The sequence below is a fragment of the Aspergillus uvarum genome (genome assembly GCF_003184745.1).
Source record: "Aspergillus uvarum CBS 121591 unplaced genomic scaffold BO82scaffold_105, whole genome shotgun sequence".
Classification (NCBI taxonomy): domain Eukaryota; kingdom Fungi; phylum Ascomycota; class Eurotiomycetes; order Eurotiales; family Aspergillaceae; genus Aspergillus; species Aspergillus uvarum.
The window spans coordinates 46,276-73,216 of record NW_020291402.1 but is presented as its reverse complement, the minus strand read 5'-3'; the positions used below and the strand labels follow the sequence as shown (position 1 = coordinate 73,216).

The 26,941-nt window shown below is 51.8% G+C and overlaps 10 protein-coding genes across 10 annotated transcripts; 4 read left to right on the top strand and 6 right to left on the bottom strand.

The window, feature by feature from the left end:
* Positions 1-221: 221 nt before the first annotated feature.
* BO82DRAFT_348659 (uncharacterized protein) lies at positions 222-1,793 on the bottom strand (the record flags this gene model as incomplete). The annotated part of the gene is made up of 7 exons (XM_025633842.1): positions 1,626-1,793; positions 1,525-1,544; positions 1,426-1,459; positions 1,294-1,367; positions 814-1,193; positions 582-677; positions 222-531 (listed from the first exon to the last, which is right to left on the bottom strand). Exons 1-7 carry the CDS (start codon positions 1,762-1,764, stop codon positions 222-224), a joined length of 1,053 nt encoding a protein of 350 aa, XP_025485983.1. The 5' UTR covers positions 1,765-1,793.
* Positions 1,794-5,126: 3,333 nt separating this feature from the next.
* Positions 5,127-6,558, bottom strand: BO82DRAFT_379347 (putative tubulin-specific chaperone c; the record flags this gene model as incomplete). Its single annotated transcript, XM_025637683.1, has 4 exons — positions 5,127-5,333; positions 5,406-6,134; positions 6,194-6,381; positions 6,438-6,558. 4 exons carry the CDS (start codon positions 6,556-6,558, stop codon positions 5,127-5,129), a joined length of 1,245 nt encoding a protein of 414 aa, XP_025485982.1.
* Positions 6,559-7,323: 765 nt separating this feature from the next.
* On the bottom strand, positions 7,324-11,204 carry BO82DRAFT_13586 (uncharacterized protein). Its single transcript, XM_025630020.1, has 6 exons — positions 11,199-11,204; positions 10,121-11,148; positions 9,381-10,061; positions 8,633-9,319; positions 8,134-8,583; positions 7,324-8,072 (listed from the first exon to the last, which is right to left on the bottom strand). The coding sequence occupies exons 2-6, from the start codon at positions 10,736-10,738 to the stop codon at positions 7,485-7,487; spliced, it is 3,024 nt and encodes a 1,007-aa protein (XP_025485981.1). The 5' UTR covers positions 10,739-11,148; positions 11,199-11,204; the 3' UTR covers positions 7,324-7,484.
* A 1,730-nt stretch (positions 11,205-12,934) lies between these two features.
* On the bottom strand, positions 12,935-14,171 carry BO82DRAFT_348650 (NAD(P)-binding protein; the record flags this gene model as incomplete). Its single annotated transcript, XM_025633841.1, has 4 exons — positions 12,935-13,305; positions 13,358-13,704; positions 13,763-13,983; positions 14,067-14,171. 4 exons carry the CDS (start codon positions 14,169-14,171, stop codon positions 13,052-13,054), a joined length of 927 nt encoding a protein of 308 aa, XP_025485980.1. The 3' UTR covers positions 12,935-13,051.
* Positions 14,172-14,448: 277 nt separating this feature from the next.
* Positions 14,449-14,646, top strand: BO82DRAFT_297897 (Zn(II)2Cys6 transcription factor domain-containing protein; the record flags this gene model as incomplete). The annotated part of the gene is made up of 1 exon (XM_025631966.1): positions 14,449-14,646. A coding segment is annotated over one exon (198 nt), but the record flags the coding sequence as incomplete, so codon positions are not given.
* A 786-nt stretch (positions 14,647-15,432) lies between these two features.
* BO82DRAFT_387805 (S53 family peptidase) lies at positions 15,433-18,577 on the top strand (the record flags this gene model as incomplete). The annotated part of the gene is made up of 3 exons (XM_025638340.1): positions 15,433-15,450; positions 16,844-18,243; positions 18,295-18,577. 3 exons carry the CDS (start codon positions 15,433-15,435, stop codon positions 18,569-18,571), a joined length of 1,695 nt encoding a protein of 564 aa, XP_025485978.1. The 3' UTR covers positions 18,572-18,577.
* Positions 18,578-18,926: 349 nt separating this feature from the next.
* rpnL (proteasome regulatory particle lid subunit rpnL) lies at positions 18,927-20,022 on the top strand. Its single transcript, XM_025641172.1, has 2 exons — positions 18,927-19,514; positions 19,620-20,022. Exons 1-2 carry the CDS (start codon positions 18,969-18,971, stop codon positions 19,896-19,898), a joined length of 825 nt encoding a protein of 274 aa, XP_025485977.1. The 5' UTR covers positions 18,927-18,968; the 3' UTR covers positions 19,899-20,022.
* Positions 20,023-20,089: 67 nt separating this feature from the next.
* Positions 20,090-21,491, bottom strand: BO82DRAFT_348638 (uncharacterized protein; the record flags this gene model as incomplete). Its single annotated transcript, XM_025633840.1, has 2 exons — positions 20,090-21,204; positions 21,265-21,491. The coding sequence occupies 2 exons, from the start codon at positions 21,489-21,491 to the stop codon at positions 20,103-20,105; spliced, it is 1,329 nt and encodes a 442-aa protein (XP_025485976.1). The 3' UTR covers positions 20,090-20,102.
* A 364-nt stretch (positions 21,492-21,855) lies between these two features.
* Positions 21,856-23,745, top strand: BO82DRAFT_437169 (putative oxidative stress response protein Oxr1). Its single transcript, XM_025641171.1, has 2 exons — positions 21,856-23,169; positions 23,267-23,745. Exons 1-2 carry the CDS (start codon positions 22,016-22,018, stop codon positions 23,409-23,411), a joined length of 1,299 nt encoding a protein of 432 aa, XP_025485975.1. The 5' UTR covers positions 21,856-22,015; the 3' UTR covers positions 23,412-23,745.
* Positions 23,683-26,825, bottom strand: BO82DRAFT_359766 (uncharacterized protein). The gene is made up of 3 exons (XM_025636644.1): positions 26,565-26,825; positions 24,806-26,364; positions 23,683-24,748 (listed from the first exon to the last, which is right to left on the bottom strand). The coding sequence occupies exons 1-3, from the start codon at positions 26,581-26,583 to the stop codon at positions 23,927-23,929; spliced, it is 2,400 nt and encodes a 799-aa protein (XP_025485974.1). The 5' UTR covers positions 26,584-26,825; the 3' UTR covers positions 23,683-23,926.
* Between the last annotated feature and the right edge of the window lie 116 nt (positions 26,826-26,941).

The window sequence follows — 26,941 nt, the reverse complement described above, 5'->3', positions numbered from 1 at the left end:
CCAGATGAATGTCTTGACTTTCAATAGCTCCAAATACGTGATAATACAATCTTAGAGAGATCCCAGCAAGATAGATAGATACCCATGGCGTAGATGCTCTACTTCAGCTTTATGCCAGGCATGAATTTGATTAAATATTGTAATGGCTCTATCCCTAAGCCTGTTTTCTATTATGGTCCAGGACCAGGCACTTCAGGAAGCCTCCGCAGGCCGGGTCAACATCAAGAACCCTCTGTGTGCCAAAAGCCTTCCTGCACCGTGGCCTGACTTAGACTCGAGATCTCAAGATCCGCCACAACGGCATCAGCTCGAGGTCCACCCCGCAAGATTCTGCCCGGAGTTGAAGTCGACGACGAGCTTCGAGGATTCCGGGAGTGCCGCCCCCGCGGTGTCCACTGCGGTGCAAAATGGCGAATGAGCTGGCGCAAAAAGGGTAGACAGGCACATAATATGATGAGATTCGCTTCAATGTTGCTATCCGCTTGGTGTGGACGATATGGTCCATTACAGTTAATTGCGGTTTCTCGGTTTCTCATTTCTCACAGAAACATGGATGATGAGAGGGCAAAGACCACACTCACACGAATGTACAGACGAGGGCGAGGTGGTACGAAAAATCTTGAGAAGTGATCAGTGGCCATAGGGTCGCCAGCCGCACGATACTCATGATAATCGTCCTGCAATATATGTTTCAGTCATCCAAAGACCCAAAGACTTTACCAGCCAACCAAACCCTAAGGGTTCCGAGATACTCGTGCCGCCGCCGTTGCAGTCCGAACGCGGTAAGAAGGGAACAAGCCGGGCTTTGCTCACAGAGAACCAATGCCAAACATGAGAAAGGCACCCAACTTCTCCATCAGCGGCATTTGAAGCTTCGAGATCACTCGAATGGGAATCAGTAGCAATACAATATCGCTGGCAGTATTCGCGGCGGCGGTCGCGAGGTATGCACCGTTTCGATCAATGCAAGACCCTTCGAGAATCAACGGATTCCAGTTCTTCTCGATGGGGTCACAGGGAAAGATGAGCACCACAGTTAGTGCTATCGTGTATCCAACAACCACAAATCCCACGAGATAGAGTGTGTATACCCACGCTTTGACTGTGTACAGGAGTCTATAGTACAGCATAAGCAAGGCGAGCTTTGCGAATGCGAGACAAGGGAGGTAAACAATTGAGGCGGTTATAACAGTCTCAATGTCGGATAGGGCCAGAATCAATGCCTTAGCGTAAGCTGTGCACCTTCTTGGAAGTGGACGGTGGACGGCAGCTGCACACGCATGGGAGCTATACCTTTTGTAAAGCTACCAGGGTCGAGGGAGACAACTCTGTCATGTGGATGCCGACCCCAGCGTGGCTGAATCCATCTACAGCAGTCCTAATTAGCTCGAAACCTGTTTGATTGATGCGCGGTGCCACTCGTACAAAGTAAGGTCGCTTGGATGGCAGCAGCAAATGTCTTTTGTGAACGATATAGGTAAGCCGTGAGAATTAGGACCGAATCTTGGGATTGAGGGGTTTTACCCAGGCCACAATGATGAAAACTACATTCATAAGCGCCATGTTCTGTATTCGAGGGACGCAGATGCAGCACGAGCCAAAAGGGGGGGTCCTAGAATTCGTACCGTCATCCCACCAGAATCTCTTCATTACAGCAGTCTTTGTGTAAATCCGCATCACCAGACAACTGGTGCTCAACACCAGTCCCAACACAACTACCACCTGGTTTGCCCTTTCCAGGTATGACGTTCGGAACACGGACATAATGAGTGATATGCAGAGATTGGGCGGCCCTACGGAAGGGTTATTTGCCTTGGAGCATTAAGAAGATTGAGTATGCAGAGCCAGGCGTGGGCGTGACAATACTACGTCATATCCAGTACCATTATCAGCAGTAGCTATTTGCCACCCAGACACTTATATCATGACCTCTAGAGCACACACTGTATGCTCACTGTAACAATGAGCTTGTTAGCGGCTCCTGAGTTTGCGGTCATGGATGCATTGAAATTATGTGGGTTTACATAGAATTACCCGGCTGCAGAAAGTTGTTTGATGTTAGCAGAGGTAAATATGACTAAAGCTGTATGGTAGAATCTATCATCGCTTCTTATTTACAATTATACATAGAACTCAAGTAATCATCATTTATGATTGCTATCATTGAACTAGGCATTTAATATAAACTTTATAGATATTCTGAGCCAGTCCATATAGTCTCTCTCTGTCGTGGGTGTAGAAAGTCTCTCAGGAGGCGATTTCTGAGTATTCAATGGTGCGTCATTGATCCTTGTCAGTATCTAAGGATCAATGACTAGAAGGCTCGAGGCAAAAGGAGGTGCGGTGGGCTACTCGTGCCAATTTGCAATGACCCCAATTCTGCCGGCACTTTTAGAAGCCTTGCCGACCACCCCTTATAGGATCCTTACACACCCGCCTCTTTCAGCACCCGCCTCTTTGTAAGGCTATATGACTACAGGACCGGATTATGGTTTTGGGGCCTGGGGGCTTTGTGCCTTTGAAGGGTGGCTCTGGGGCTGGGCTGATGAGCACTTGGAGATGCATGGGGTCATTATGGTTGATGCCATGCGCCGGGGGGTTTATTTATCATTGAGAGACCACACCATTACACAGGGTAGAAGAATTGGAGAACAGGGTGGAAGAACTCAGGAGAAAAAGATCAACAACAGTGAGAACAAAGAGTAAGCACTAAGCGAACTCTGGTTGCAACTACATCTATTAAATATTTGATCTGTCAGACACTTGGCGGGGATTCGAAGGCCTGGTGTTACGGCACCTGGATAATATGTGATAGATCTAGATCAAAGCATCCAACATCATTATTATGATGATCAACACCAACAGAATGAGAAAGACTACTGAATTGCATCATCCACAAGATCCGGCGTCCTTCTCCTCCTCCGACTTGTATCTCCTCCCACTTCCCCATCCCCCTATCAATCCATGACCGGCCCTTGCTATGCCCTAGAAAAGCGCGCAAGGCAATTTGACTCCGTCCTAGGGCCAGTAACTTCTGGTCGTGGCTCGGCTGTCACTTGAACTCGACAGCGCCTCGGTGGCTCTTAGCTAGTTCCGCGAATAGCCTTCTTGAGGCAAAATACACACGTCTTCAACCTCTCTCGCAGGTGTCAACAGAACCGACCACTCCCCCCAACCTCTTGAGGCCGGAACTGGCGCCTCGACCAATCCTCTACTTGTGTTTGCTTCGAAGATACCCTCAATTTGAAGTGGTGCTTGTCACATTAACATCGAAGAGTCATCTGGGCTAGTTCAATCAGTTCTGGAGCCCCAATCACAATGTCATGTTCGGGGGCGACCGGGGGTCTTCCTAGAATGCGCGAGAATTCCAGGATAAGAGGCACGGTCCAATCTACCGAGCGGGGGCTGCGTGGTACTGGATCAGGGTTGAGGTTATCAAGTCTGAGATATCACTAGGCCCCGTCCCGGCCTGTTGTGTGTTGTGCCCTAGTAAGTGCCCAGGACTTGGGGAAGTATTTCTCGATCCGAATTTCCTTCGGGGATCGTGAAACCTCGAGCAACATCACCAATTGCACCTGCCCAAGTTGATCCAAGAACTATCTGCCTCTTCCTCCGATGTTGTGGGGCTGACATCTCTCGTTGACCCGCACGGTGTAAATGGAAACAAGATCCCAAGTATCTGCCCGATCCTGCGGTGGGCCGCCTCCGGCTCGTGCGTGACGGCTTTGATGATGAGGGTGTCCATGTCGGCAAGATAGGTGAACCTCACGGTGGCCCCAAGCCGGTTTCTGTTATGATCAATGTATTGGAAGCGTGAAGCGGTGATCTGCTTGAAGGAGAGGCATTGGCTGACGTCTCCCTGTTGTCGGAGACGGGCTGAGATGACATCCTAAATGACATCCTGAATACATTCTGGCTAAGATCTTCCAGATCTTTACTTCAGCAGGAGAAACGTCGGTCAAGGCAAGGATCTCTAATCAAGGCACTGTGGCGGATGGCTGCATTGTTGGTGAATAGGGTTGCAAGGGGAATTCATCTGTCAGGTGCAAGCTCAATTAGTGAATCATTCTATTGTGAATGCAACTGATGTAAAACTTCTTGAATATTTTGGGACTGAATGGAGATTACAATTTTCTATTACTCACTAAACACAACATGTGAATACCTTGAACCAAAGAGGCAATGATTACTCTTAGTACAAAGTGCAAAAGCAAGGTCTATGTACTAGGTAAACAATAGTATCTTCAAAGTATTCAAGTTCCGCTGTAAAATTTCCGAAAACAATCTACTGCTATATTCACCTAGAGTTTTGCTATCAAGTATAAGTATACCATCGAGACAACTATCATCCATCTCCCTGCACCGTAGAACAGAGTAAGGAGTCCATCTATTGTTCTTATTCAAGTGTAGTATCGCAGCTATTCCAGAAAGTTCAAATCGGCGAATTCAGAAATATGGACAACAAGACCTGCGAAGGGCTTAAGTACTGTACTGTACTCCCTCCTCACCGTCCCATCCTAAGGCAATCTCGCAGAAGACGAATGTCAGATAGTCAAGCATTTGGCTTGTGGTGTGTCATGTATACCGCCTTGTCCTGCATGTAATATTAGCATAGAAGCTGTATTTGCATCATTGATCGAAAGTATCACGCGGTGGCTGCAGACGAGCGCTTCACTTGGTAGCACACAACCCAGTCGCTTGGGGCGTAAACCCCAATGCCTCAGATATAGGAACCGGTCATATATCACCACAGATGCCGTAACCCATAAAACAAGTAAAATGTGGGTGAGATTAGAATTGGAGAGTAAATGGAAGTCTCATGCAGAGATATCAGATATCAGCACTAAGGCCAGCAGGAAAAGCAGCAAGCAAGCAAGCAAGCAACCATGCTGATCACCACACCAAATGACAGATGATGCAAAATCCACCGTCGTCATTCTCTGCGAGAAGCGCAGTGCTTGTCCAGGGCGCCAAATTTCTTCCCTTGTATGTATCAACCTCTCCATGAAAAAGAGTTCATGCAATAGAACCAAATGTCAGATGCGAACGAAAAAGGACTTTCCATAAATTTCCCCGACGCCTCACGCTCCTGATTCTTTCACGATCCACGCCCACGCCCCAGTAACTTAAACCTTTGAGATGTTGATGGCACGCAGAATATCCTCCAAAGACCAGCCGGGGCCTCCGGGCACAATCTCCGCCCAAACCTCTTCCGGAACCGCATCCTCGGGATCGAGCAGGCTCCAATTAGGGCTTGGCTCGGGCTTGATCCATTTGAAGTCCTCGACCTCGCTCCAGCGGTCTTCATCGTCGGGGCGATCGTGGTTCAAAGTCTGTTTGTCGAAGGTGGTTAGAGTATTGTTTACAATTGTTTACAGCAAGGACAGTGCTCTGGAAATACTCACGTAGATGCGGGGTATGCGACCAAATCGGATGTTGGTGCAGTCTTCAATGATAGGATTGCTGGACGCACTCAGGTAGACGTCCACGTTGGAGCAATTATGCATACGGAATTGGCGACAATCCACCACGATAATACTATGCTCCACGTCGGTGATGTGAGCGGGACCATTGATCTGTCCGCAGACCAGAAGGCTCTCCTTCACATTCTTTGCGGTGAGACTAGCGTAAGGTTTGCCGTTGACGGTCGGTATTGACATGTCGACCACGCAATGGCGCAGCGAGGTGATAGATGCGGGTACGTTGGCGGTAGACCCTGAGGATGGCAGCATGATGTGGAGGTTGTGATGGTTATTCACTGACACGGAGGTAATAGCGGTGGCTGCAAAGCCATGGGGCTGCTCCGGTGGCTTGAGCTTATCATCCGCCCCCTCGTCGACCGGGATAGCTGGAATTGATGTGGGGGCAATCTCCGGCCGTTGTAGAAGATGAAGCCGATTGTCGGGCTCATTGAGCGGAGTTGACGGATACATTGGGGTTTGGGCGGCGGACGAGCCCACGGAAGACGAGCCGGGCGAGGCGAATCCGGGGATACTGCGTACCTGCGCAGCCATTTGTGCCGCATCAGAGAGAGAGATAGCCGAGGCATTCTTCTTAGTCTTGAAACTGAACTTGGGGCGCGGTTCCACAGCAGCCCGGGTTTCGACTAGTTTGTCCTGCAGCGCTTTGATAGCCTGTATACAATCGTCGATCAGCCTTGCACTTTCACCATCGACATAAAGCAATAGCTTACCTCTGCGTATATCCGCTGATCGTAGGTGGGAATGTAGCTAGCCGCATCTTTGACTTCATTGGACAAGCGCGCAATGCCGGCCAGACAGTGATCGGTTGCATCTGCCCGCTCTCCCCCTATCAGGGATGTATCCGACAACCGATCCATCTGTTCCTGAAGGGCTGCAGCAAGCACATGTGTCAGACTCTCTCCCCTTGCCAGAAGGCCAATTCGCAGGACCTCAATTAGATCGGTTAAGCCATACCGGTGATTTCATGTTGAAAATAGCGGAAAAACCGCTCCTTCAATGGTATCTCGGACTTGAGGATCGTCTGGTTCTCGGCCTGAGAGGGCCGTCGAGAGGGATCGAAATCAGGCATAGACATGGTGAATACGGAGGTACGATCGATGGCAAGGGAGGATGGAAGAAAAGGAGGAAAGGAACAGAGGAAGAAAGGGGAAGGGAGACCGAGGGTTGCAGATTGACAGAGGGGGAGATTCTCGTAGGAGGAATTGGAGACCGAAAGAAGAAATGTATTGATGACGTCGACCGATCTTCTGTTTCCCAAGCCGGTTTAGGATATGGAGGTTGAAGGGTCGCTTTTTCAACGCACTTTCACGGGGGGAACGAAGGTATTTCGCCCAGGTTCAACACAGAGGATAAGAGTCTAGAATCAAGGGAATATTGTCAGTTCCAGGAGGCCTATGCGAATGGCAGGCAGCTAAGTCAGTCCACCTCGACCGGGGCGTTTTTCATGGCCGGGGTCGATCAGCCGGCGCGATCCACTAGTGGCAATCTGAGGGGACAGCTCAGGCTACTCAGAGCAAATGGAATAAGATAGTAACAACCCACCCAGATCCGACTTCAAAGGATATTGTATGCACCACACGGAAGCTCTGAGTGACTATCCTGATGTCCTAGTGCAGCTGGAGCATTAACTTTCCTTCCAGGGTGTCTTGCTCGTTGTCTGATGAGGAGAAGACCAGGTGGTGACGTCGCTTACAATCGGGGCCCGGCGATAAACTTCTCCGCTTCCCCGCACTATCCCCCTTTGGGGTCATGGTGCCTGGGTCAAAGTCAGGCCACCACTCATCTACGACCAGGTAGCAAGGTAGGTAGCAAGGTGGCATGCATTGAATGCTGTATGTTGTGTATGTTCACGTTAGTTATTTTGATTAGTTATTGTATATTTTATCTCATCACACATAAGTACATACGCTGTCTGCAGCGCTAGAGATCGGATACCCAACGCCGACATCATAGAACGTACAGAATCCCCGAACTCAGACCTCACCCTCTGTCAATCTTTCCCTATGTGGATGACAGCTCAGGTAGGTCTGGCCGAGGTATTGAAGGTAGGCCATCGATCTCCGCCACCAATTCATGCGACAATAGTGAATGCCGTCTGCGTTGTGTTTGAAAGTCGGCAACAGGCGGTCTTTCGACTACCAGCCGATCGTAGTCGGGTCGCAGGTCATAATCACTGACACTTTCAATGCTCCCTTGCATCCGTACGGTCCTCAGCATCAACTTACCCGTCTTCACCCAGAAGGCTAGCATTTCATACTCCTGGGGAAACGCCAGTGCGAGCTGTCCGGGCCGAAATACCGCTGGATTCATCTTGTACGATGCCTTTTTCAATCGGGAACGATTAAGACCACCAGAGGCCTTCGCATCGCATAGATAGATATCGCACATGCCATTCGCGATTAGAAAGCGAGAGCCGGATGGTGACTGTGCTGCATGTACGATTCGTGTACTGAACGGATCATTGGTGATTTTGTTGTCTGTCATGGAAAATGACAAGGGATATTCCTTGCCGAAGAATGCGGTCAATAATACCGCATGATGAGAGCTATCGTAGTACACGCCGGTCAAATCCCCATCATTCGTCGTCCACTGGTAGTTGTCAGTAAGCCGTGAAATGCGAGAGGTCATAGGATTAAACGGGCAGACGCACAGGAGGAAGCTTGAAGGATTTGGAGCTATCGGGGACTATATTCCATTGCTGGAACGTGCAGTTCCAGACATCAACATAAGCATAGTGATCACCCAGATGGGTAGCGATCACAAAGTGTTTGCCATCGGCAGAGAACTGAAGCTTCCTTTCAATCACAGCCTCTTGTAGATGGGCCTCGAAGCCAGACTCTTTAGCACCAGAAAATGAGCCCATCAAGGATCGATTGCCCAAGTCCGAAACACGATCCATCCCACTGCCGAGGGAGACTCTCTGGATAGTCCTGGTGCAAATCTCATATACGCGAACTTGGTCTTTGAGTGTGAAGGCAACATATCTATCGTTACGAGACATGACCATACAACTTATTGGTAATGATTGATGGTCAGTCTCAATCGTCAAGTATGCTTCTGGGATATCACTTTCGTTTTCAAATACAAGGAGCTCGTAATGCTGTGTCCCTGTCAGCACTGGCTCGAGTTTAATGATGCGAGTTACTTACCTGTCCTACTGAAGCGATGACGGCACATCGTTGATCTCCTGCTGCAGCCTGTTGCACGCCCGGAATATCATACTTGTGACTCTTTGGTTTTTTGCCCTCGCCCTGGCCTAGTTCAAATCGCATAACCCAGTTACTTCCGGCACCCCAGAAGAGCAGGCAGCTCCCGGTAGCTGAGAAACAAAACCGGGGTTGACGAGGTAACTGCTGCCCTTTCGAGGAGTTTCTTCGGAAAAGTGAAGTCCCGCTCGAGAAAGGTATCTTCACATTCTTGAGATCACGGGAAAGCGTCTTGATTGCTTGTTTGTCAAAGGACTGGTCGGTTCGACTTCGAGACAAAACGGGGTTGAAGATTTCTGACGTCGTGACACTAGGAGTCTTGCCATTTGCTTTCGAAACAGCTGTCACAGGAGTTGTTGGTGAGGTCGGACTTTTCACTATTTCCATCGAGTCAAGACGGGATGAGTGACTTGTAGAATGGCTGAGCGAGCTCGAACATGAAGTGGTCGCTCGAGAAGCAGAGTCTGGAAGGGACGGCTGTCCCTCACCGTCCGAGTCCGAGAAGAGGTGTAGGGCGTCAGAAACCTGTTCGAGAGGCTCTATCATACGAGCATGTTGGATACGGGCTTTGCCAGGACATAGGGGGCATGTGACATCCATTGTCAGAAATTCGGGGTTTCCTTGGAATTGCTAACGAAAATATTAGCATCTGTGTCTAGCCCTAGCCTCGATTGTTAGGTGCATAGCATACCTCATAAGCCTTTCGATCATAGCTTCTCAATTGTTCTTCCAACATTGCGCCCGGCACAGGGTGCACCGCAGGGCAGTTGACAACGTAGACTGCCGTGCTAGAACGGCCTTTTTTGATCGGTGCCGTGGGGTCAAAGTCGGCTGCCGATGAGTTTTGCAACCATTGGGTCAAATGCTGTTGATAGTCGTGCGAAAATGCTTCGAGTTCACCATTGCAATCCCACATCTGTACCCGCCGGTTGATGAGCCACCGAACGAATTGGCCCAGGGCCCGTTCCCATGATTCCCGAATGCGGGCGAGCTGCGACCAAGTATCTCGGATCCTTCGTGTTTGTAGCGGAGGAGCATCATCGGCCGTCTGCGTCAGAATAGTGGTGGCGAATACCTGAAGCGGCGCCGTATTGAATTCATCATCGTAGGCCGCCAGTACCGTTCGAGTCAACTTCTTCTTGACTTCTTGTGCTTGTTTGAAGGCCTCGTCTACCTTCAGCGCTGCGGAACTCGTATATCCTTGCTCTTGGGAAATTCGACGGCGATCTATGTGACACTGGATGAGGGCAGAATCTACTGCCCAGAGGACGTCGAGAAGCAAATTGAAGGAAACCAGTTGGTCGGCATTATTTTTCATTAATCCTGTCAGGAGGTCTGTGATTAGGGTCTCCGGCGCTCCCGAAACTGGATACTGTAGACGCCGTGAGCCTCTTTTTGGAACCAGAATAGCAGTCGAATAGGCGCACTTACCAGCCCTGCGGCGAACGACGGCAGATAGGGTTTTCCACGATTGATTGTAAGAGTCTGGGGCGCTGACAGCTCAGTCGAGCCGATAGCGTCGATTGCTTTGGGGAGGAGATCACTAATGAGGAACCGCTCAACATTTGAAAGGTCCGAGTTCCGCCAGGCAGCTCGCATCGCTTTTTCGAACCGAAACTTCTTATCGGTGTTAATGGGTTCTCCGCGCAGCAGTAGGACTCGGGTACCAGCGAGTAGGGTATGCGCGATGAGATGTCGGTAGCCGACGAGTTCTGGATCGATTGGTCGATTGCAAGGGAAAAGCTCTAGCTTCACCTTCAGCAGGTACATCAATGTCGAGAAGACCGTCTCCGATGGCAGTAGGTAAGGAAGGAAGTAGGGGTGGCATTCGTGGACACTTGCCAGGCCCTGAAGGTAGGTTCGTTGCGCATCGAAGATGGTCTTAATCCAGAAAACCGTTCGGGTTAGTGGTTCGATGGAGGCGGATTGGCCGTCCGGCTGAGATACCGCGATGTCTAGCACATGTTCGCCGATAATTTCGCGAAGGATATTTGTTAGATCACGGCGCCCTAGCTGTTCCCACACGGCTGCCACCAGTGGATGTGACATGGAGGAAACAGGGGTGACAAGCCTCGGACATAAGAGCGAGCAAGTCAAGTCGAATTCGAGGGGAACGGGTTCACAAGCGGCTAGGGTAGAAGATGAAGACGAAGTAGAGAGCGGAAATGAGGGCCAGAAGCTGAGATCAGATCATCGAGGGCCAGGCGTAGTAGGAGGGCACTCGGGCAGGGTTGGTGGAGGGCGGAAAAAATAGCAAAGAGGCAGAGGAGTGTGAGTGAAAGTAGAAAGTAAGAAGCACAAGAGACCGACAGACTGAGCGACAGAGTGCAGCAGCCGTTGCCCACTCTCTGCCAGGTGACCGGGACCGATTAGGACGAATCGCAAAGAGTGCTAGAGCCAAAAAGTGCCTTATGTAGGTGGTGCAGCTCCAGTTTGCGGTAGTCGAATTGGCAGATGGTCTAGTCGGGGTTCCAGCTTATGGATATGCGAGGCTGCGTGTCTGTCTTACATGTGGTTTGTCCGTTGCCTTCAGGCCCGCTAATGGCACGGGCTGCAAGCGCCCCAGCCTCACAGGCTGGTGTTGTCGTTAGACGGTCGGTTGGACTAATACAGAAGCGGTAGTAGTCCTTTTCAATAGGACATCGGTGATCATTATAACGAACTCAGCATGAAGCTGAAAGAGAGGATTAGATGGACTGGTACTATTGCGAGGAACGGAGACGATCATTACTCTCCGGATCCTCGTGGAGGTGATAAGTGGGTGAATGCATGCAGATGAGAACTAGTGGGAAAATCAATTCTCAATGATTTTGCAAGGAGACTTGTTAAGAAGATTGATGCGATGGCCGAGTGGTACTGGTTTTTAATTCGATGAGCTAAGGATGATAAATCAATTTATTAGAAAGACTGGCATTCAAGGACACCCTTGACACTTACCGATCCAGTAGGTGTTTGGCGTATTGTTTCTCAAATTGATAATGGTGTGGCTGAGTTATGGAGGATGAACAATAATGAAGCTAGCAGTAAGTTTATGGGTCCGACAATTGCGATTTAAAGAAAATACCTCCATAACTGGGAGACGAGCAATCAACGATGCCTGAGTAGTTTGTGGATGTGGGTGTGTCAAGAGGGGCAGCAGATAAGGACAAGGAAGTCCGTGCCTGACTGAGTTGTGGTGGTTTGTTTCCCGGTCCGTGCCAAGTTTGCCTGCCAGCCCACCTTCTACACTACACTTGCGGAGTACACACAGCACCTTTCCCACCCTCAGAAGACAAGTGAATCATGCATTCTGTTTTTTTTTTTTTTTTCTTTTTTTTTCTCTAAATTGCTGAACCAACCACCAGAATACCTCGCATTACCCAATTTTCAGGGGTTTTTCTCGTTTAAAGGAACTAGACTTTGGGGTCCAAGACAAACTACTAGGTACGGAGTAATGCCGTGCGTCAACAAGAAATATGCTGACTCGCCCAGGGAAGGAAGAAGGGCATCGGTCTACCCCGCCATTGCACACTGGTCTCTGACTGTCTGACATGTCTATCTTCGGCCATCCGTCCTCATTCAGGCACATCACGCCGTGGATTTTCTTTTTTGGACCCCACGGTCCGTACGGTCGGCCTACAATTAGTGGCCCCTACACTATCCAATGTCATCCTACTTACCGACCCGCTTTGGAACCGCCAGAAGTCCTTGGAGTCTGGTTTATCCGGTGACAGATGACAGGTTATGGAATGCAACATGCAGCTAGACGGTCCGATGCGCATCCAACATATTGTTCCACACACTACGGAGTATAAGGTAGGAAGAAGATAGAGCGACTAGTCAATGTCTACAACCAAATCACGGTCACCCTGAAGAATGAGGAACTGGAACGGAATAGGGTTGACAGCTCCGTTCTAGACCCCAGCACTGCGGCGGACGGATCACTTTCCGCTCGCAAGACCCACTGGATAGGCCCATTTCCCGGTGGCTTCCGTGCAAACACCAGCCACCACGGCCAACACCTAAGTAATCGTCCAGCGTGCTAATTGGCACACACACACACACACACACACACACACACACACACATACGACCTTGGGCAGAACAGCCTAAGCAGCTATCCCTTTCTCATGGAGTCATGACACGATCCTGACATGTTAGCCTACAAACTCAGCGGGTAAACTATTACTAGTTGCATCTAGGGACACTAATTATTCCAAATCAGCGCAACATTGTCCCTCAAAAATGAACAATCTGAGCTTCCCCCGGATCGTCAAACAACTTTTCGAGACAAATCCGGCTTCTAATCATGTTCAAGGGCCACATCGATTTGCTCGCACCCGACCATCGTAGTGGCTCACCCACATGGGCCCATTGACCTCTTCAATCATCTCTCCAGTATTTGTTCAGCATGTCTCGCACAGTAAGCGGCTGGATGTTGGGGAAGAGCTTATTCAACGAGTCTTGGGTCGTAATGCAGGACGTGCCATTTGCGGTATACAGTTCGAAGATTGACATGAACCACTGGAAGGCTTTCTTCGGGAAATATTGATACAGGGCTTGATGTCCAGGCAACTCGGTTATCTCGAACCCCCGGAGTTTTTCTATGCTGTCATAATGAATATCGAATCCATATTCTGGTGGCTCAAATTAAAAAGGACTCTCAGAGAAAGCGAGAAACAGACTCACCACAGATCTCTTCCGCCAGCCGGACGAATTCATGCCAGGTGACGGTATCGCCGATCACTCGGCTTTCTTCGGGCCAGTCTTCCATGTCAAGCATGGAAACGACGTACCGGGCCAGGTCAAAGGTGTAGGTGAATGTGATTGGAACTTCACCATCTCCGGGGATTCCTGCTATCTTGTTTTTCATATCTATAACGAAGACATTCGGTTTGAGGTATGATTTGAGCGTCGATGGCCCGAAGTAGTCAAGAAAGATGCCATTGAGGAAGACGGTCCACTGGAGATCAGACTGTTGAAGGATCTCTATCGCTTTGAAGTAGTCCGCAAGTTGCGGCAAAAGCTCCACGGCACTAAGAGTCATCAGCTTATATGGCATGCAAAAGTATGGGTCATCCTAGCGGAACATACTCCTGAGGATATGGAATGGCGAAGGCACTGGGAACAAATCGCCGGGTAGCTTTGGACTTGATGGCAGCTTGAATCAAATTCAACTGCGATATCGCCAGAGAATCTCCCTCTACGGCGAAACAACAGATCACTGTGTCGATCTGATGTGTTTCCAGCACAGCAACCAAGTTGTCAACGCTTCTATAGTCGACTTGAATTGTTTTGCCGCCATCACCATCGGACTACTCAACCTTGTCAGTAACGATGCACCTAGAAGAAGAAGAAGAAGAAGAAGAAGAAGAACAAGACATGCGGTGAATCCAACCTTGCGGGATAGGACAAGAGCTTCGTGCTTGGAAGATTCCTCCAACACCTCCAGAATTGTGCGGCCAACACCGCCATGGCCTCCGGCGATAGCAACACGAACCATTTTATCATTCAGTATGGTCAGTAAAGCTCTCGTGAAAACCAAATATCTGCGAAGGGCAAAAGCTCGGATTTATAGCAAAGACTCGGTCCTGATAGTTCTCATGTCATGACTGCTCCACTCCGATATACGAAAATTGCCTTTTTGGGATTAGGCTCGAAGTACCCGTTGCAGCGCTGAGACCTAGGCTACTGAGTGACAACGGAATACTGAGTATGTCCATTAAATCCGTATGTGTTTCAATGCCCGCAGTTCTTGCCTAAGTCACCTCAAAAGCCCGATGGATATCACGCCCGGATTGAGCAAATTTCGCATTAGTTCCGCACCCAAGAGACAGTCCCAACAGCGAGGCTTGTCTCGAAAGTCTCATACCAAGTCCCGTGGAGGCTGCCAAGCGTGCAAGAGCAGCAGAGTCAAATGCGACGAGAATCGCCCCAGCTGCCGCAAATGCTTCCAGCGCCGGACGCCGTGCGTGTATGGTGACCCTCATGCTGCCTGCAATCAGGCTAGCTTAGAAGATCACGAGATTGGCTGGGCAGGCCATGCGGTAGGCAATCATAGTCATGTCAACAACCGCTTGAATTTCAACGAGTCCTGGCTTCCTGGTGGCCTCTCGCCAACACCCAAATCAATATATCTTCTACGGCATACTGACGGCTGCCTTGATGCAACATTAACGTCTGAAGTTGGGAAAGAGATATTCAATCAGTTTCTGTTACCCAACTGCGCATCCATTCCGATGCTTCATAATGCTCTCCTAGCACTTTCGGCTCGACATCTGCAGCATCTGCAGCCTGCAAGCACCGAGTACCAAAAGGCGTGCTGGCTTCATACGCAGACAGCAACACGCTTGCTTAGGGAAGAGCTTGCGCAGCACCCGAGAGTGTTGAGTAAGCTAGACACTGTCTATGCCACCGCGCTTCTCCTAAACATGATCTCCTTCGCTTCACATGAGAGATCGCCATACAAATCTTGGGTATTTCAGCCCACTGCAACGGCTAGGGTCAAGGATCTCAGCTGGCTGTCTGTACAAGGTGGACTAGGCTACTTGGCGAGAATGATGCAACAGAACCCGCAGCAAGGCTTCTGGCGCTTGAAAAATGAAAGACAGAAGCTGCATGTGTTCGAAGTTCCGCCCGCTACTCGGGAGGATTTGCCTTTGTCTCAGACTCTGCGATGTGCGCTGAAAGATCTATGTGATGTCACTACCGGTAGCCGTCCAGAAAATAACCCCTATTATGCACCCTTAAGCGTCATCGCTCCCATGCTGCAGCGATACGAGGTAAATGCCCACGACACTAACTCATTGCTGTCATTTGGGCCTAAGATATCTGCAGCATACCGGAATCTTCTGCTTGAGCGGGATGAACGGGCGCTGCTGCTCCTAATGTTGTGGTTGGAGCTTCTCTGCCAAGCAAACGTCTGGTGGATTACTGATCGCGCCTATCAAGAGTCTCTGGCTCTTCGACTTGTTTTGAGCTGCAGTGCTGATAATCGAGTCCAAATCATACTCGCCCTTCGCGAACCAAGTCATAGCAAAATTTCGGTCATGTCTTTCACTTGAAGATTATTGAGAGAACCTCAGAGAGTCACCATGAAGAATGCTCACACTAGTGCAGAAAGTCTTTGAAATTGGGGTACCTGGCAAATCAGTGAGTGGGTATCATCAATAAATGCTCGAATACAAATACAATGGCTTCCTTGTACTGAAGAGCAGTTGTTTTGATAGAACACAAACCCCACAGCTCATCACTCCTATGTGACCGTGATTCAAGTAATTTCGCTTCCCTAGAATCAGAAAGCTTCACATGTCTAGTTAGGGAATTGATACAGTACCACTGGGACTGGGACAAAGATCCTTGTAGATTTAACTCTATATCAACCTCAGGCCGACAACTAACCTTCTGGCCTGAGGCAATAACAGGATCCCGAGCAGGACTAGCGGATCGCTTGAAGCGGGTCTCAATCAATGGCTCCGCCCCATCTGGTCTTCAATAGAGCTTCAAGGTTCCCCAGCCAGTGTTCAATACACGGCAAAGGCGCAAACGATTGGCCTCACGCTCCATTCTGATCCGTCGCTACCTCATACTACAGTTTCCAGAAGCTTCATTGTCAGCGTGCGAGTCCAATCCCAGAGGTCGCCATCACAGTCAGAGACACAATGACCACAGCGATCCAGAAAATCGAACAACTTTTGCCGACGAGACATTCGAAGCCAAACAATAGATTGGCTGGCGGAGCGAAAACGTGTCTATTGTCGAAGGTTTCCGCGGCGTAAACCTTGGTGAAACCCAATCAGAGACTCCATACACTTGACCATGCTGAAGGACTGACCGACCCAGACTCTGGTTGAGGCTTGAGCTTATTATGCAATTGACAGGGAATAGCTCTGGTCGGACGCCATGCGGAAGAAAGCTTAGTTGTAATCGTCACTTGGAATTTACGGAAGGGCAGAAGAGATCGGCCACCCACTAGATGACTCAAAAACCATGTGAGGCCCGGGGTTTGAATGAGCCACGTGGGTGCAGTCCTTCGATTATATCGCGCGCTTTCTATGCTATATCGGAAGGATGTGGCCGCGTTTTATGCCGATCATCTTTGGTGCTTTGCCCATGCTGGTTTGTGGGACCGCTACACTCGCTATTCCTGCAGACAGGTACCTTGTCGTGGACCAGCTGCAGAATGTTCCAGATGGGTGGATGCGACAGTCTGGTCCGGCAACATCAACCCCAACGAAATTCTGGTTGGCGATGCGCAGGTCCAACGTCTCTCAGTTTGAGGAGCAGGTGATAGCGCGGTCAACTCCTGGCCATCCTGAATATGGCCGCCATCTAACCAGAGAGGAGCTCCGGGCGTCTATGCGCCCTTCGGAGGAGGCTGCTGCCAAAGTCCGTTCATGGTTAGAATGGGAACATGTGCCGGCCGAGTCCATCGAAGATCGAGGCGACTGGCTTGCGTTCACTATTCCATTATCGCAGGCCGAGTCAATGATGAAAACGCAATTCAACTATTTCTACCAGCCTAGGACACAGACAACAACAATCCGAACGCTCGCATACTCCGTCCCAGAGGATGTTCGTCCGTTTGTCAAGCTTATTCAGCCTACAACACGGTTCGGATCTCCCCAAGCCCAGGACAGTCCGGAAACCTTTGTGCCTGTTGCGCTCACTGCAGAAGACCTCGCTGGCAATTGCTCGAGGACAGTGACTCCCGCTTGTCTGCGCCAGCTCTATGGGATCAATGATACCGAGATAACACCCGACCCACGCAACCGGCTGGGTGTCTCGGGCTTCTTGGAGGAATATGCACGGTATGACGATCTGGAGCAATTCCTTGCAGAATATGCTCCGAATCAGGCCGATGCCAAATTCTCCGTCGTGTCCATCAATGGTGGGCGCAACCTACAGTACTCGCTCAGTCCGTCTAGTGAGGCCGCCCTTGACATCCAATACGCTCTATCACTGTCCTACCACGCGTCTGCTGTGTACTATACTACCGCAGGGCGTGGGCCGATGGTGCAAGAGTCCGGGATGCTGACTATAGCTGACTCAACGAATGAGCCCTATCTCGAGCAACTGCACTACCTCCTTGACCTCCCTGACAAAGATCTCCCGGCGGTTCTTAGCACGTCCTACGGGGAAGAAGAGCCATTTGTACCCGCGGCATACGCAGAGGCTGTCTGCAACCTCTTTGCGCAGTTGGGGGCCCGGGGAGTATCTGTCATCTTCAGCAGTGGTGATTGGGGGCCTGGAGATACATGTATGACCCATGATGGTACACGTCGGACTCGGTTCCAGCCCGTCTTCCCAGCGTCGTGTCCGTTTGTCACGTCGGTGGGCGGTACGGAAGGGATGGAACCCGAGTCTGCCATATCTTTCTCAGGAGGCGGCTTCTCGGATATCTTCGCTCGACCCTCCTATCAGGATGCGGATGTCACGAGCTATTTGCAAAGCCTGGGGAACATCTATGAAGGGCTTTACAATCCACTGGGACGCGGCATCCCTGATGTCTCCACCCAGGCCAATAATTTTGTGCTTCGGGATCATGGTGAGTGGATGAAGACTGGGGGTACCAGGTGAGATCTTTTTTCCCGTAGTTACGAACTCGGGATTGACTGGAACTGTAGTGCTGCGGCGCCTGTCTTTGCCGCCATAATCTCTCGACTGAATGCAGCGCGTCTGGAGCAAGGCAAGTCCACACTGGGCTTCTTGAACCCATGGCTATACTCTCTCAAACAGAGGGGATTTACGGATATCGTCGATGGAGGATCAGTTGGCTGTGACAAACCCACTGGAGCGCAAGTTCCGTATGCCGGGTGGAATGCGACTCCAGGCTGGGACCCCGTGACGGGGTTGGGAACACCATACTATGAGACTCTATTGGAGCTTGCATTGGAAGCTTAGTTACACTAGCCAGTCATTCTTCCTGCAAACTAACAAACTTCCTTCTGCCCATAGAATTATTGTAACGGACAGCTGTATGCCCTGCCAGGCCCGGGGTCCTGTAGGTATTTCCCAATCGGGTAAGATGCTCTAAGTATGACACGTGACTCATCTCTCACCGCCCGGGGACAGCTCTTCCCGGCAGTTCCAAGCATCAACGTCAACGTTGGTCCATCAGCCTAACCCTCTTCCAACGATACAACAACTCAATCCTAAACTTGAATTCACCCATCCTCATCACCATCTACAGCTCAACCACCGACCATCGAAACCCTCACGTCCAGCCCCCTCTCCTATCCCCCCTCCCCTCCCCCCCCCCATATTCCCCCAAACACACGGCCCAAACCAATCACCGAAGATGGCCACCACCGACCTCCGCACCCTTCTCACCTCGCTCCACAGCAGCCTGAGCGCCTCCGACCTCGAAAAGACCACCACCCTCCTCACACAAGCGAAGCGCACGCTCCTCCAGCAGAACGCTCTGATCCCGACCCCGACCACGCCGCGGGACCTGCTCCCGCTGGCCCGCGAGATCCTCGAACTCGGCGCCCTCGCCGCGATCCGCCAGACCGACGCCCCCGGCTTCACGCGCTACTACCAACAGCTGCAGCCGTTCTACGATCTGGAGCGCGACACCCCCTCAAACAGCAACAGCCAACGCAGCAAGATCACAGGCCTGTACCTGCTGCTCCTGCTGAGCATGGGCGATAGCACGAGCTTCCACACGGTGCTGGAGGGCCTGGTCGAGGAGGCCAGTCTGCAGGGCCGGAGCGTCGAGGATGATCCCTTCATCAAGTACCCCGTGGAGCTGGAGCGGAATCTCATGGAAGGGAGCTACGATAAGGTGTGGCGCGAGACGAATTCGGAGCGGGTGCCCGGGGAGGATTTCGGGTTGTTTTCGAGTGTTTGTCTTCCCTTTTCCCCGGTCCTCGTCCTGGGGGATTGAGATTGGTGTGTGGGTGGTTGTGTGCGCGTGTGCTAATGTTTGTTGTGTGTGTGTGTCGTGTAGGTCCTCGTGGGTACGATCCGCAGTGAAATCGCCGATTGCTCCGAGAAGGCGTACCCGTCATTGCCAATCTCCAACGCCAAGAACCTGCTCTTCATGGACTCCGAGGGTGCGGTGATCGAGTTCGCCCAGCAGCGGGGGTGGGTGCTGCGGGACGGCCGGATCTATTTCCCCGTCGAGCCGGAGGCGGCTGCTCGCTCGGAGAAGGATATCCTGGTGGCCAGTGGGACGATCATTGAGAATGCGATCGGGTATGCGCGGGAGTTGGAGACGATTGTTTAAGTCCGGCGTATTTTTAAAGGGGTGGTGGTGTACTTAGACAAAGATTTGGGGATTGGGGGTTGTATTGTCTGCATCATTATAATGAGATATCGATTTGGTATGCCATTTTTTCATTCTTTCTCTCCTGCAGAGGATAGATGCGTTTCTCTTGCACCATACACTTAAGCATTTACTATAATATGGTTTTATTTATTTACACTTTATCTATACCCGAACCCGCCACAGGCAGACCCGCCGATCATAGAAACTACTCGACAAGCACAGGATCTCCTGCTCCTGCTTTCCCGCTTTGTCGCTGCGCACAGGTAGCTCATAGCCCCCCGCAGGCTTCCACACATCCGACGCATAATTCATACTCTCATGCTCCGTGAACTCCGCCAAGATCTCCAACTCCCACCCGGACTCCGCGGAGCACTGCACCCGCACGACCCGCGTCCCGCCGTGCATGCAGCTCGCCAACACCAGACCGGTCCATCCGTCTCCTTCTCCAGCTACAGACGACGACGACGACGACGACGACGACGACAGAAGCTGCAGCCGCCACACGCCTCCGCCCAGCCCTATCTCCGCGAGAACCTCCCCACGTCGAGTAGCGTGATACACTCGCAAAGACTCGTCGTAGCTCCCCGTCAGAATGACGGGACTGTCATCTTGGAGTGGAATGGGCAAGGAGAGGATGGAGGTTACGCCTGCGGTGTGGTGGCGGGCGCGGTCGTGATGGTCGAGAAGAGCGGAGAGTTGTTGAAGCTGAGGGTCTGTCTCTGATGATGAGGTTGTGGGTGTCCGGTTGGTGTCGTAGCGGCGGGTGTGGAGGGCGCCGAAGTCGTTCCCTGTGAAGATGTAGGGGATTTGTTGCTGCTGGGAAGAAGAGGCGTTGGGAAAGGTCGCGAGCGCGGCGAACCAGACTTCAATGGCTTGCGAGGCTGGGAAGGAATCGAGTTCCGCGATCTGGGGTGGTGAGTCGGGCTCAGGGCCGGGGGTATATTGAAAGATGGTTGTGAGGCTGTCGGAGAAGGTCACGGCGAAGGCGTCGAGGGGAGTGTTGTCAGTATTGGTACCGGGGGTTAGGGATGGCCAGGTCGAGGGCGTCCAGGCGAGGAAGAGGGCGGGGATGGAGGGGTCTTCGTGGACGGAATGCGTGAGGAGATGGTTTAGGGTAGGCGGTTGATCATCATTTTCACCCGGCGTGAGGCGGAAGAAGGCAACGGAGCCTGCGCTTGTTGCGACGGAGAGGAGGGAGGGGTCGCGAGGGTGGAAGTGGAGGTCGAAGACTGCGTAGGGGAGAGGGAGTTTGGAGAGGAGAGTGCTGGATGCGGTTAGTTGTCTCGTTCTGGGGGTGATGCTGGCATAGTGTAGAGGATCTCACAGTTCGTTCGTAGAGGGGTTTATGCGCCAGAGCTGCAGAGACCCGGTCTTGGTTTGTTGGATGTTGGAGTCATTTGTTTCGTCTTTCTGCTCGGACAGCAAGTAGGTGCCGATGATGCAGCAGTCGGAAATAGCGGGGCTGAATTGCAGACAACTGGGCGGTTGATCGAGAAAGACAGTCGTGTTGGAGGCAGGTTGCTGCAAGGGAGGAGGCGGAGAGTCTGTCATGTTGCAGTGTTGGGGTGAAGCTCAATGGATGTGTAGAGCTGTAGTGGGGGAGGTTGCGATTGAAGATATTTTGCAGTACAAAAAGATACGGAGACAATCAATTGGTGTGTACCAGTACAAAGTGGAACATGGCGAATGGTGGCCCCCAATTGCTGGATAGAATGAATAGCTGTACAGAGTTTATTGAATGTATAGAATCGTCTATGGAACCAGAGACTAATGGTGGAAAATAAAGTGCCAGGGTCTGATCTAGAAGTATACTCGAGGATCCTGTAAACTAAATTGGTGTGGGCTGATTGATTGATTGATTGATTGATTAAACTCCTTATCTTGTTCACACCTCATCATCATCCTCCCTCTCTCCTCTCTCTCCTCCACTTTCTTTCACTTCCACCTTCTCTCGCCGGGTCCTCCCTCTTCCCCTCCATGGTCATTGTCAGTACCTGACTTACTCTAAATCGATCTATGACATTCGTTCAATCCCACCACTTCAATTGCAAGAAGTCCTGAGCATCTCCGCCCGCATGTCGTCATACTCGCTGTCCTCGAGTACTTCCTCTTCCCCTCGACCTCTAGACCAGCCCCAGGAGCAACAACAACAACAACAACAACCACCTCCAACCCAGCACCAGCATCAGCACCACCACCACCAGCAACAGCGGTCCTCTTCCCTCCATCAATCCGCAGCCTCCTACTTCTCCTACCCGGTCACCCACGTCGTCTCAGGCCTCTACCGCCGCTTCACCGACCCTCAATCCACCAAAACCAGCACCAACAACAAGAAGGACAGCACGATGCGCCGCCCCTGGCACTCCAACACAACGCCCGCCGACGCATCCACCGCAACGAACACGCTCTTCACGCCCATCCGCACCGCCTCGCCCTTCCAACCACCGCCCCTCACCCCACTAACCCTCACCGACCCGGACAGCCACCACCCCCCCAACAACGAAGACTACCTACTCACGCGCTCGCTGGCCGAAGAGATCCGGCTGCTGGTGCCCGCCCGCCTCCAACTCTGCGACACCTGGCGACTGGCCTACAGCCTCGAACGCGACGGCGCCTCGCTGTCGACGCTGTACGAGAACTGCCGCGCCATCTCCCACCGTAGCCCGCGGGCGGGCTACGTCCTGATCATCCGCGACGCCTCCCCATCCACTTCCTCCTCAACACCCACCACCACATCCACCAACCACACCAGTACCCACAGCAGCGGCGCCGTCTTCGGCGCCTACATGACCGACCCCCCGCACCCGGACTCGCACTACTTCGGCACAGGCGAGTGTTTTCTCTGGCGCGCCTCGGTGCTGCAGCCGCCCTCGACCGTCCAACTCCTGCAGTCGATGTCAACCATCAACAAAAACACCCAAGACAACGATCCAAACCACGAGGATGCCGCGTGGGAGGCGCTCGAACGCGCCGGACTCCCCTTACCGCCCAGCGCGGATACCACGCACGCCGGGCGGTCGACCACCCTGCGGAGTCGGAGTCCCTTGCCCCGTCCCAGCGGGAACTTGTCGGTTCCGGGGGGGACGAGTAGCAGCCCCCAACATCCGGGACAACAGAGTCGGAGTGGGACGGCCACGCCGGAGCAGATCCGCTTCAAGGCGTTCCCCTACAGCGGGGTCAATGATTATATGATGTTCTGTGAGACCGGATTCTTGAGTCTTGGTGGCGGGTGAGTTTTTATCTTTCCTCCCTTCCCTCGCTCGTTTATTCGGTAAGGGTGAATTGTTTGTTATACTGGAAGTGCTAACAAAGCGGTGGCGGTCTAGGGATGGGCATTACGGTCTCTGGGTGGACTCGAGCTTGGAGAAAGGTGTCAGTGCCGCTTCGCAGACCTTTGGCAATGAGCCGCTCTCGGATGAAGGCGTCAAGTTCGATATCCTTGGTGTAGAGGTTTGGTATGTCGGTTCCTAGGGCAGGGCGCGCAAATGAGCCCCCTGTTTGGGTAATAGGTATATGTGTGTGTCTCCACTCGGCCATTGGAAAATTGATTGCTGCTGAGTGAGAAAGGGGGGATCATGATCTGCGGGCAGAATGGTCTATAATAAACTGAACATTGACCCAGCAAGGTGGCAGGAATGAGGGTAGGTGTGTGGTGGGCGCAAGGCAGATGAAATATTCACCCGGAGTTAGTATATGGCAGCGCCCACTACAACATTGTGGCCAGTGGCCAGTGTCCGGATAATCCGTCGTCATCTCATAATTCGTGTACTTTGATTACCACTACATAGAGCTACCTAGGAGAAGTATAATCGTCGTATCATTCGCCATTTCCAATCCCATTGTCAGACGATTCCAGCAAGACATTACAATCCGTGATTACAAGCAGGAATAGTGACACGACGTGTAGAAGGGATAGACTCAAAAAAAGTATAACACAGAGGGGTATGCAATGCAATAAATTGAAACAGAAAACCACCAAATCAGCATCAGTACGGCGAGTTGACAATGTCGTCCCGGCCCAAGCGACTACCCCACTGGGTACGGCGCCGAGGAGTCATGGGCAAGGGGCCAGCAATACTCTCACGCGTCGGCTTCAGAAGACTCTTCTTGGCCACCATGTTGACTTCATTGGGAAGCGCAACAATGACATTCTTGTCCGAACCGAAGCGGAAATTGTCCGCCATAACTTCTTCACCATACCGCTTGATGGTGTAGGGGTCCTTGCGGCCAGCGATGACCTTCTTCAAGCTCCAGGTGATGATAAAGGGACCGGTCGCGGTGACAATCGATGTTTCCTGAGAGTCAACGCCCGTGTTGAAGCGAGCCTGAGTGAAAGCGATTGGTTTCTTGGTCTCGTGCTGGAATTGTGCGACATGAGCGGGCTGCAGACCCAAACGACGCGGCTGCGGCTTAGAGTCTTTGGCGAAAGAACGCTCAAATCCTAGCTTTCCCTCATTCTTGCCATCCTTCTGCAGGGCGTCGATGAGCAGGAGATAGGTGCGGCACGTAGCCAAGACCCAGCGACCGTCGGCAGACACATCGAGACCAATGATGGGCTCGCCCAGCGCAGGAATATGAGTCTTGGCATTGATGCCAAGTCGGTCAAACATGCGGATATCGCCCTTGTTAGACGCGACGGCAATATAGCCCTTCTCCGTGGTGGCCACGGAGGAGAAGTCGTTCTTGCTGGCGTATTGCTTCAGCTCAGACTCCACCAGCTTGTTTCCAGCCACACGGGGATCAACGCGGAACAGAGCATTCTTCGAGGCACCAATGAAAGATTGGGCGGAAGTCATTTGGGAGAATTTCTAGGCGAACAATTAGCGATCGTCAAGTCACAGGTAGTAATGTGGAAGTTGACTTACACTCTCCGGGGCAAAGGTGTGGACAGGGATGTCATCATGCACCTTCCACTCGTCCACAATCTTACCATACTCTAAGTCCATGCGGTAGAGCGAGTTGGGATCGTCGCTATTCTGTAGGATCATGTTCGAGTCTTCGGCATGTAACATGACCTTCTTCGGGCTGAAAAGCTTGCCACTAGGAGTCTCAACCTTGGAGATGTTGGTCGAGAATTCGAGATTGTTGTTGGGGGTGTGCTTGAACACGCCAATCTTGGAACCACGAACAACGAACGAGCGATCGTGCTTGTAACCGACGGCCAGTTGCGAGTTGACATTGCCATCATCTTCACGGGTCACCACATCGTCTTCTTCCTCATCGGAATCGTAGTGCTCGCTACGCTGGCCGTCATCCTGGTCCTCTTCTTCGGACTCCTCTTCCTCCTCGGCCTCAGCCTCGGCTTCGCGCTCCTCAGCGTCCTCCATGGTCAGATCCTGGAAGGCGTCCAAAACATACTCCTTCTCATTCTCCTTGACCTTGGCCCACTTCATTTCATTCAGCTGTTCCCACAGCGCCTGCATAAGACCCTCTTGGAATCTCTCTTCCGTCTCTTGATTGTGGAAGCGCAGGAGCCAAGAGTAGGCCGAACCATCCTCGCTGTAGGCGTTGAAGATGAAGGACAAATATTCAAAGTTGAAGATAGGGTTGATATCAGCGACGACTGCCTGGCCAAGCCATTCCTTGTCGTCTCCGCTGATCTGGAGCCAGTATTGCCAGTCACCGACCTCGGAGACTGTCGCGGTAATATTGGCATCTTGCTGTACAAAGGTTCCAGTGGGGAAATCGAAGAGATGCAGTTCGGCCTTCTCTTGGGCGAGAATCTCCCGAGCCTCGGGTTGTGCAGCCGACGGCGGAGCAACAGTCGATTCATCTTGAGCAACGGGCTTGATGAGGCCCTTGGATTTAGAATATTCCACGTCCCTCGCCATGGCAGTCGCTGCGTCGGGAGAATCGATGGAATGGTCACGAGACTTGGTGGGCGAAGAGATGGGACTTGCTGACGGGATGGGCCTCTCCTCTTGGAATGAGAACTCTTGCAATTCTTCCCGAGTAGCACCCTGCGCGCTCCGTCGATACGTTCGCTCGTACTGGCACTGAAGGGCGGCCAACTCAAAGGTAGAAACCTTGTCCGCGGGTACGGACGCGTCACAGACAAACTCGAAGAGATCACCTACGTCGCCACTGAGGTCTCTCCAGGCCAGGATCTTTGCACCACCTTCACGGACCTCGGAACGGAAGTGAAGAGCTTGGTCGAGCAGGAAGACCTTCTCGTCTTTATCCAAGCTGTCACTGCCTTGTTCGTCGTCGTCTTCAGCAAGCTCCTCTTCACCTTCCTCGTAGGCTCGTTGAACGACTAGTTGGTATTGAAATTCTTGCCCGGTGCGTCTGATGGAGGCAGCGGCGTCCTTGAAGATGAGCTCCGAGTATCCCTTGGGTGATAGGGGGCGGACAAGGTACAGTTGTCCCTGAGGGATTTCGATGATGGATTCTTTGGAAGTGTCTCCGAAGAGGTACTTGCTCACTGAAAAGCAGAGAAAGGTTAGATGGTTAGCATGTGATGGTGGAGGAGTGAGGTCAACATGAAGAGGTGAGCGGGGAGGAGAAGGAAGGAGGGGTCGATGGTGGGGTTAAGTGAATAGGGAAAGTGTAAGGCAAAGTGTAAGTGAAAGTGAAGGTGTCTGATACTGAGCCTAGACCAAGAGCTGAATGGGGGGAACTTACCATTGCGGAGCATGAACATGGCTGCAGCTGGCCGGGCGTCGAAGCAACAGGAACAGATTGTTTATTCGGATGATATCAGGCAGGGGAGATCCTGTTGCTAGGGGAGCAGGGGTGTTGATCAACGCAGATGCAAGATAAGTAGGAAAAGTATAGATCACCGGTGTTGCCGAGAGTAAGAAGCTGCGTAGCAGTGGCAGAGAACAGTCAACGGGAGGCTGACTGCAACCGACTGCGACTTGTGAATGTGGGATGGCAGGCGATGCCTTGGGGTGAAGTAGAAAATAAAATGTTTTGATTTCCGCTGTTGTTGTTTTCTGCCGTCATCGAGTGGCAACGGGTGTGGCGTTGATCGGTCTGTGGCTCGGGTGGCGGTGCAT